The sequence below is a fragment of the Pygocentrus nattereri genome, chromosome 19, assembly GCF_015220715.1.
Source record: "Pygocentrus nattereri isolate fPygNat1 chromosome 19, fPygNat1.pri, whole genome shotgun sequence".
Classification (NCBI taxonomy): Eukaryota; Metazoa; Chordata; class Actinopteri; order Characiformes; family Serrasalmidae; genus Pygocentrus; species Pygocentrus nattereri.
Genome location: NC_051229.1, coordinates 16001522 through 16010700, shown reverse-complemented (window position 1 = coordinate 16010700; position 9179 = coordinate 16001522). Strand labels below are relative to the sequence as shown.

The 9179-nt window shown below is 38.4% G+C and overlaps 2 protein-coding genes across 2 annotated transcripts in view; one reads left to right on the top strand and one right to left on the bottom strand.

Moving 5' to 3' along the window:
- The first annotated feature begins 241 nt into the window (after positions 1–241).
- On the top strand, positions 242–6849 carry polr2ea (RNA polymerase II, I and III subunit E, a). Its single transcript, XM_017697139.2, has 8 exons — positions 242–400; positions 516–690; positions 2384–2499; positions 3604–3684; positions 5537–5595; positions 6012–6090; positions 6417–6492; positions 6651–6849. Exons 1-7 carry the CDS (start codon positions 344–346, stop codon positions 6480–6482), a joined length of 633 nt encoding a protein of 210 aa, XP_017552628.1. The 5' UTR covers positions 242–343; the 3' UTR covers positions 6483–6492; positions 6651–6849.
- Positions 6850–7067: 218 nt separating this feature from the next.
- The window catches only part of arhgap45a (Rho GTPase activating protein 45a), a 44827-nt gene continuing 42715 nt past the window's right edge, over positions 7068–9179 (bottom strand). Inside the window, exon 23 of the mRNA XM_017697133.2 lies at positions 7068–9086. Within this exon, the coding sequence (XP_017552622.1) occupies positions 8848–9086 (239 nt within the window). The 3' untranslated portion in view covers positions 7068–8847. The remainder of the gene's footprint in view (positions 9087–9179) is intronic.

The window sequence follows — 9179 nt, the reverse complement described above, 5'->3', positions numbered from 1 at the left end:
TTTTCTCTCTATCTCTCTCTCTCTCTTTTCTTTTCCTTTGTTGTTGTTTGCTTTTTGTTTTTATTATTGTTGTTGGTTTCTTGGATGTATGAATCGTGAAATTGACGTATGGCTGTTTTTGTTTATATTTGTTGAATTGTTTGGAATGTGCATATCTAAAAAAAAAAAAAAAAAAAAAAAAAAGTAAACTGGCTCTGTGTTTGTTTGCCACCGCTGGCAGTTAACTAGATACCAACTTTGGGCCCTAATGTGGCTCGTCAGATGACGCGGTTTGTCCAGAGCAGGAAGTCTTGTTTTCGGCGGCGTGTGGGTCATTTACGGTCCGGAGCTACACATCGCCGTCATGGATGATGAAGAAGAGACTTACCGCCTGTGGAAAATTCGGAAGACGATAATGCAGGTGAGGCTGTGCTGGACTGAGCGCCGCTGACGCGCTCGGTGTCGGTTAGTGAGTCGGATGTTGACTTGTCTCGTTCCTCTTCGTGCTGAGTTCATCTCGGGCTTGTGTCTCTCAGCTGTGCCATGATCGAGGATACCTGGTGACCCAGGATGAGCTGGATCAGACTCTGGATGAGTTTAAGAGCCAGTTTGGAGATAAACCGAGTGAGGGTCGCCCCAGGCGGACTGACCTGACCGTGCTGGTGGCTCACAACGACGACCCCACCGACCAGATGTTCGTCTTCTTTCCCGGTAGGCCATGTGGTTTGTGCAGACCAAAGGACTTCACACATTCGGCGTCATTAAACGATGCTTATGTAAACGAAGTCTTTAGAGTATTCTAGAGAAACTCCGAGTCGGGACTGTTGACGGTGGTTCTGATGGGAACCAGACGCCTGAACCGTTTAATGCTTCTACAAGCTAAGCTACATCACACTTTTACAGTGATGTGAAGTTTATGGCCCCAAACTTTATTTGTGGCAGAGAGGAACATGCAGGGCTTTTGTGTCAAAATAGTGCTCAAAAGATTTCAGATTTACAACTAATCTCATCATTATTATCAACTATTACATATAATAATGATGATGATGATGATGATGATGATGATGATGATGATGGTGGTTGGTTAGTGTAGTGGTTAACACCTCTGCCTTCTACGCTGTAGACTGGGGTTCAATCCCCCACCAGGGTAAGCGCCCTACACTATACCTATAAGGGTCCTTGGGCAAGACTCCTAACACCACCTTGGCCTACCTGTGTAAAACGATCAAATTGTAAGTCGCTCTGTATAAGAGCGTCAGCAAAATGCCATAAATGTAAATGATGATACTGTAGACATTGCTGTCCCTGGTTCCAGCCACCACTGCTGTTCATAAATCTTAGCAAGTTTCTTAATCTGTTCAGAAAATTACAGAATATCTTGTTTTGCCCCAGGTGTACATTCACAAATGTAGATAATTATAGAGATCTGCGTGTTCAAAAGTCATACGCAAAGGTATTTTTCTGGTGATTTTAGAACGGTTATTATGAACAAGTTTATTATAAAGCACTCCCTGGGTTTAAATAAAGGGTCTTGGTCATATAACAGTGGCATCGTTTCCTCACCAGTCTATCTTTAGGTCTTGAATGAGATCAACCCAAAAGGAGTAGGAAAATCCACAAAAAAGTGTTTGCTGGAGTCTGTAGTCCCTTTACAAAAACACTCGGTTTAAAAATTTCCTCAAAGTACCTTTGACAGGGTAGCATCTACGCAGTATTTTATAAAGCTGCTATTTCATTTTGTTGGCGTCCAAAATGATTGTCTGTTGTGCCTTTGTTGAGCTGACCACTGAAAGGTTACTAATGGACTGGTTTTATGAGATAATATCTGCCTTATAAACTAGTCACCAATTATTGATTCCCAAACATGCACGAACCTTGCATATCGTTATATGCATTGGTGTTTAATGCTGAAACCTACATTTTATAAGTAACATTAGCCTTTGTTTATCCAAACACCATGGCTATGATAAAGCAGATTTCTGCTAGTGGCCCTGTGGAATGTGAAAATAGCAAGAATCCTGAACTGGTCATCTCCACTTTCATGGTACACGATTTTAGCCCTGAATTTTAACTCACTGACGGTTTTTGGAGGTTGTCAAGAAAAGCCCCAGATCAGAGGCAAATCAGCGTTTGTTCAGGGCTCTAGATTGCTGTGTGTGAATTATTTGAAGACATCATTCTAAGAGACAAAGATATTAAGCAGGCCAAATATCTGGACCTCTCAGTGGGTCCAAATTCTGCAGTGTGAAAAGTGTTGTGACTGGCAGTGAATGTGGCAACAAGCTACAGCCAGAGAGAGTGCAAGACACGGGGTGAGGGGAAACCTGGGCGAGGAGTCCTTCAGCATCAGTCCATTCTCTCATCCATTTTCTTTTTCCTTCTTGACATCATATCATTTATGCAGAGGAGCCCAAAGTGGGCATCAAGACCATAAAGATGTACTGCCAGCGGATGCAGGAGGAGAACATCACCCGTGCCATCATTGTGGTCCAGATGGGGATGACTCCTTCTGCCAAACAGGTAAGAAAAGCATGCATTTATTCATGGGTATCTCCAACGGCAGCACTCATTTACTCTTCTTCTCATAGGGGAATTCCACCAGTTTTCCAAAATTTTTGCATAATTCCATCATTGCGATGTGAACAATACAAAACAGTATAGAGAAAGTTACAGACTCTGATTTCTTTACTGTGCTGGTGATAGGAACCACAGCTCACGATGTCTATGACTCAGTTATAGCCATTTTATTCACTATCCCAAACCAACAGTGAAGCTACATGTGTCTCCTAAGTTTTTATATGTAATGTTTATGATGATAAAATAGTGTAAAAAACAGTTTTTTGGGGGACTATTTTGACCCACAACACCCCTCATTAAATGGATTAACAAAATATTTAAGGCCAAAACTTTACCACAAAGCTATCAAAGAACAATGTCAGGCGATAAAGGAATGTTTTCATAACCATTTCATGTTAATAACTTTCTGTGATGGAGCTTTTAGAAGTGGACGCCTGGTTCCTGTCACCACCACTGTAAGCAATTCTGACTCAATAAGTTTCTCTAGAACAAAGCATTTCACTCCAAACCACTCTGAATGACTTTGTTTACATCTTAACAATTTGGTTGAGTTCCTCTTTAAGTACCGCAGTTCTCTGTATTTTTTATTACACTGATTTAAGTTATGATGGGACTTTTGTCTTTAAGGTTATAAATCCTTGTGTATTCTAAGAGAACTTTGTATTGCATTGAGTGTTTGTACAGTTTGTAAGACTTTGCTAAATGAATAAGTGTAATTGTGAACTTCACATCTGCACCATGGCAACGTATCAAACAAGAGTTTGTATGAACTTTTACCTCTATTGACTGACATGAACCAATAACCAATATTGTCCAGTCTAATTTTATATTTAATAATAATTTAAAGGGACATTCCACTTTTATAGAATTTCAAAGATTTCTATAAAATTCAGTTGTTAAGATGTAAAACAAGTCATTCAGAGTGGTTTGATGTGAAGTGGTGACTTATTGTTCCTTTTACACCTTATTACCTTATTAAAAATACATCTTAAACCATAATCTTTTATAATTTATATACCATTTTGCTGGAATGTCTGTTTCTTGTAGTCATTGGTGGACATGGCACCCAAATATATCCTGGAGCAGTTTCTACAGCAGGAGCTGCTTATCAACATCACAGAGCACGAGGTTAGTTTATGTTTAATGCCAACCTTACACCAAATGACTTCTCAAGCAATTTCACTGTCGCAGACAAATTTCCAGTGTTGCAATAAAATGATGAGTTTCGTGTGAGGTGGTCAGGACGGCTGTTTTAGGTCAGTCTTTTTCTCGTCTTGACGCCGTGACAAAATCAACCATGTTTAATTTTATCGTAAGTTTTAAGTCTTGACTCATGCATATAGTGACGTGTCAGGTGCTTGCATGAGAGAGAGCGGCCGAGCGCATGCACGCGGCGAGACAGAGAGAATCCCACTTTATTACAGTAATCCGTTTTTTTATTAACTTAAAATGTAAACTCCAGAATGCGGCAGCACGACTCATCTTCAATCTCCCCAAGTTCAGCCACATCACCCCAGTGCTGCGCTCCCTTCACTGGCTTCCTGTAGCTGCATGCATCAGATTTAAAACCCTAATGCTTGTCTACAAAGCCAAAAATGGACCAGCCCCTACCTACTTGATGGCAGTGGTGAAATCTCAAACTGTACCACGAGCCCTTCGAGCTTCGAGTACAGCTCGGCTTGACCTGCCATCCTTCAAGACGCATGGAAGACAAGCGTCGAGAATGTTCTCTGTACTGGCGCCCAGGTGGTGGAACGAACTCCCCCTGGCTGTCCGAACAGCAGAATCTCTTGCTGTCTTCAAACGTAGACCGAAGACTTATCTCTTTACACAGCACTTAAATGAGCACTGAATTATAAGCTGCACTTATTTATTGTACTGCACTCTGTATTGTAGTTTATTGTATTGTATCTTATTGTTATTGTATTGCTTTGAATGGCACAGAGTTCTGCGTTCAACTCTTTCTTTTTCTCTGGGTATCTGCAGTGACTTCGTTTCTAGCAGTATCTGAGCTCAGGACTGTCTTTTTCTCTAAGCTATTGGTAACTAGCAAAGATACTTTCTCTAGATTGACAAAGCACTTCTTGTAAGTCGCTCTGGATAAGATGCTAAATGCTGTAAATGTAAATGTAAACGGACTGCTTTAATATTTCAGGTTCACTGAGCGTAACACTGATGTAAAGAAATGTGCAGAGAACTTTTTTGCCTTCTGTTACAGAGCTTTTTTATTTTGTTAGTTTTTTTATGGTTTAGTGCATAAGGTATATTTCACCCAATCAGCAATGCTGAATCACTGCATGTTGTGTTGTGTAAATTTGTCAAATTAGTAACTGCACATTTAATTAGTTATAATTTTGGGTGATGATCTACCAGAACATGCAATTCCACTGTGAACTGGGCTGAGACTCAGATCTTTACACGCTCAGCCAGCATATCTTCCCATCAGTACAACTATAGAGTGGAATGAAAAGTGTCTGCTTGTAAATTTCCACCAGGTGCATGAGGGGGAATGATCTTAAATCTAGTTGCAGTCTTGCAGACAGTGACCCTGTAAGATTTCTAGTCTATGCAAAACCATAGTCTGTGACTAAAAACTGTGATATTGTCTTTATGTGTGAGGGAGTGTCAGACTTGAGTCTTTTTAAAGTCTTCCAGTGTATGGTTAGCATAAGTCTTGCATTCCCAGCCGTTACAGGAGTGTTTACAAAACGTACAAGTGCAAAAATGACCGTATGAGACTGAATAAAGAATAAATGCACAAACCTAATCATGAGATTCAATGCATGGTTATGGTTTAGATATGTTAAGCATGTTTGACAGTCAGGATTAGTCTTTTAGTGTATATTATTATTATTATTATTATTATTATTATTATTGTAATACATGAGTGATTCCACAATCCAGGTCTTCTGAGTTTTTAGGTCTGAAGATGGCCCGTTTGTGGATATGAATTCATCATTGCTATGTTTGACCTTTGCAGCTTGTTCCTGAGCACATTGTGATGACAAAGGAAGAAGTGGCCGAGCTGCTAGCAAGATAGTATCCTTACGAGCGCTGATCCAATACATTGGCTGGAACCTCATTTGAGCCAAACAGAAGTTAATTGGAAATGAAATGTTCGTGTGAAGAACTTTTTTTTTTCCAGTTCAAAGAACCTCCACATAATGTCAGGTGTCGTTCCAAATAAAGGTTTTTCTTAGAACTGTACATCCAAGTGAAGAACCAATCAGGAGCCTTTATTTCTAAGCATGTAGCTGTTTCATATTAAAACATGAATTAAGCTTTCACTGATGGTTCTTTTGTGATGCTGAGCTTCAGTGGCAGTTTCATGAGCTACTTTTTCTGCAGTGTTATAAAATCAAACATAGACACACTGTCAGGATAACTGTGGCCTGATTTATGAGCTGTGAACATTGCATTGTTTCTTTGAGTGGACTTTCCTTAACTGTTGTCAGTAAGCTGAAGGAGAGCCAGTTACCCAGGATTCAAGCTGGAGATCCAGTGGCTCGATATTTTGGAATCAAACGAGGACAGGTAACAATAGAACACCACACAAATGCACTTCTCCATTGAAATGGTGAAGCATGCAGCCACATAAGGCTTCACCATATATTGCTCATGAATTGTTAGTGAAATATTGTTTTTTGTGATGCTGATACTGCGGAAGGCTCAGTGTGTACAAATGTGTGCTGTTAAAATTCTGACTAATTAGAGATGCTGCATTAGTTTCTGTGAATAAACATTTTTGTGTGATCAGTCAAAAATAATGCAGCACAATATTTAATCTGGATAAATCACAATAGAGTATCTGCAGCCCTGTCAGCACCTCTGAGGACTCATTTATTTTTCTCTGCAATCAGGTGGTGAAGATCATCAGGCCCAGTGAAACTGCAGGTCGATATATCACATACCGACTTGTACAGTAGGGCCGCTGTGGTAAGTTTGTCATTTATAATACTCAGTGGTTATTTAATTCAATATAATATGAAGTTACTTCTATGTATAATAGCTTTTACCACCTACTATACACTAGTAGTCAGTATCTTGTAAAATCTGGTTCATTATATTACTGGATCTTTTTTTATTTCTCTCAGGTTATCTGTCAGGAATGTGGATAGTCCTTATTTTTGAACATACTTGGGCGTATGGTTGTATGAACCAACATGCTTTTGGAGTCGAGACAGATGGCAGTGCCTGGGACTTTTTTTTCTTCTTTTTTAAAATGTAGTAATATTTTAATTCATTTCTTTGTCTTTGTGAAAACTGTTCAATTAAACTTGTTTTTCTGACAAACACGCCTTAATCTTTGAGCCGCAGAACAAAAAGTTCACATAATCTGCAACATGGTTCAATACAGGCAGATATACACCTCCACAAGCAATACTTTAGAGGTAGATTGCAAATGACATAAAATGTATGATATACAGTTGTGTGTAAATGTTTTGGCCAGATTTTGTTTGTTTATTTATTTTTTAAATCAAACTTTAAATTTAAAAATCTGCAAGTGTTAATACCATGTACTTTCTTATATTTGATTAAGTTAAATAAAAAAAAAATAGTACATAACAAATAGATGGTGTCAAATTTTGCACATGCTAAGTCTCAGGACTTCACTTAAGTCGCTGGGTTAACTGGCTCATCCAGGCAGGGATTCATTAGGAATTTCAGAGTAAAAATTCTCTCACTCTTCAAACCTTGTACTAACAATCAACAACCACTGGCTCCTCCAAGAAGCTGGCTAGGAATCTGAAAATGAAGCTGACTGATGTCTACAAAGCAGAAAAACAATATAACAAAATATCAAAGAGCTTCCAGCTCAGTTTCCACTGTCTGAAATGTCTAAGAAATGGCAGAAAAGTGGATCTGTAGAAGGAGAAGGGATTTACAAGATCAAGAAAACTTATGATCTACGTGGCGAAGTCATCAGAAAGAAACCGTACCTGTGACCTTATGATAAAAGTCCATTCTTGAAGTACGTAAAACCTCATTTTTAAAGTAAAGGAGTTAGACAAGACAAACTAACACCAGTATATTTTAGACCCAAATGAGTGAATTAACAAATGCTACTGTAATTCTATATTGAAAACATCTGGCATCTACAGAACATTTTGCAATGCAATATAAAATGTCTTAACAACCACATCAGGTTAAAAAAAAAAAAAAAAAAAAATTCCGAACAGTACTTTAAAGAGTTTAGCTGAACACCAGGGCGCTGTCTTTGTTGATCTCAATATATATTATTATTATATACCTGAGTTTAACAATTAAGGATTTGGTTTCCAGTTTACTTTGATACAGCAGACATAAGCGGAATGAAATGAAAAAAATTCAGTGCCAATTGCCTTTAGAACATCTTGCATTTAACATATAACATTACAAATTAGAGACAGTAGCAGATTCGACCATGGCCTAAATATATATACAGTAAAAACAAGTAAAACACAATATTTAAAAAAAAAAAACATAAAATATGATTTAAATATACCAAGGGGAATATTTGTTTAAGGGAAACCTCTCTAAATATGTATGCTGTGATGTACTGAATAATAATCTGAAAATCTGCTGGATAGTCAATATAGGTATCAGATGTAGCGCACTGACCAGCAGTAAGCTAATACCGCAAATACAAACGTATAGAATATCATACACATTTTTTCCCCAAGTTAAGATTAAATAATTTTCTTGTCATTTATAGAAAACTCATGCGGAAAAAATACTAATATCTTCCAAACAATGTCTTGCTGAAATCAAGCAGATGAATTAAAAGATGTTGGCAGGTAATAAAATACTGAAATCCAACAATATAAATGGTATAAACTATAACTTAGTACAAAAAGTAAAAAATTGTAATGTAGACTGATCTTGAGATGTACAGCAATGTAGTTTAAGTATCAGTAGTAAACCTATTCAAATAATCCTGCTGTACTCTAGCTCTAGAGTGTGCTCTAGTGCTTTTATTGTAGCATAATATTTGTACTAGGACCATCAACGATGTTCCAGAATCTGCTTTATAGAGTAGGCGCATAGAGAATGCAATTCAGATGACTGAAATATTGTCCTAAGGTCATTATAGAATATTAAACATCACAAAATATCTCTTTGGAAATAAGCCTGAAACAACTTTCAAATATAGAGGATACATTTAGAAATAAACAAAAACAACAAAAAATTAGTCGAGTCCTGGCTGTGGACTGGCCATTTTTTACACTTTTTATACTTAAGCCATCAAAAATATTACCATGGTAGTATTGCAGATAGATTCCCATTTGTAGTTCTCTAATGATCCGAAAGCTATTCGGAATCTGCTGGTTCAGAGTCAGGTGTGCTGACAGGCTGCTCTGGGATGGTTTCTGGTACGATGGTGCTGAGGTCCAGGCTGACTCTGGGACTCAGCTGGTCATCCTCTGTGCTGGTTTCACTCTCCTGGCTAACCAGAGGTGGGCGCTGTTTGCTCACTTTGCCTAACTCCTCAGCCTCGGAGTCAGAGTCCAGAAAGCGTTCTCGAGAGCCGGACGAACCCAGAGAGTTACCTGCACAAGTACAGAGCCGGTAATCAGGTAAACTGTGCTTACGAATTTTGACCTTGTGCAAGATGCCATATTGTCAGATGTCTGATGTTTTAT

Excerpts from the sequence above, each read along its gene's own strand:
- polr2ea (XM_017697139.2), top strand. The coding sequence starts at position 344 with ATGGATGATGAAGAAGAGACTTACCGCCTGTGGAAAATTCGGAAGACG. Across the intron at positions 2,500-3,603 it reads TGACTCCTTCTGCCAAACAG|TCATTGGTGGACATGGCACC; the intron begins GTAAGAAAAGCA and ends TGTTTCTTGTAG. Across the intron at positions 6,091-6,416 it reads TTGGAATCAAACGAGGACAG|GTGGTGAAGATCATCAGGCC; the intron begins GTAACAATAGAA and ends CTCTGCAATCAG.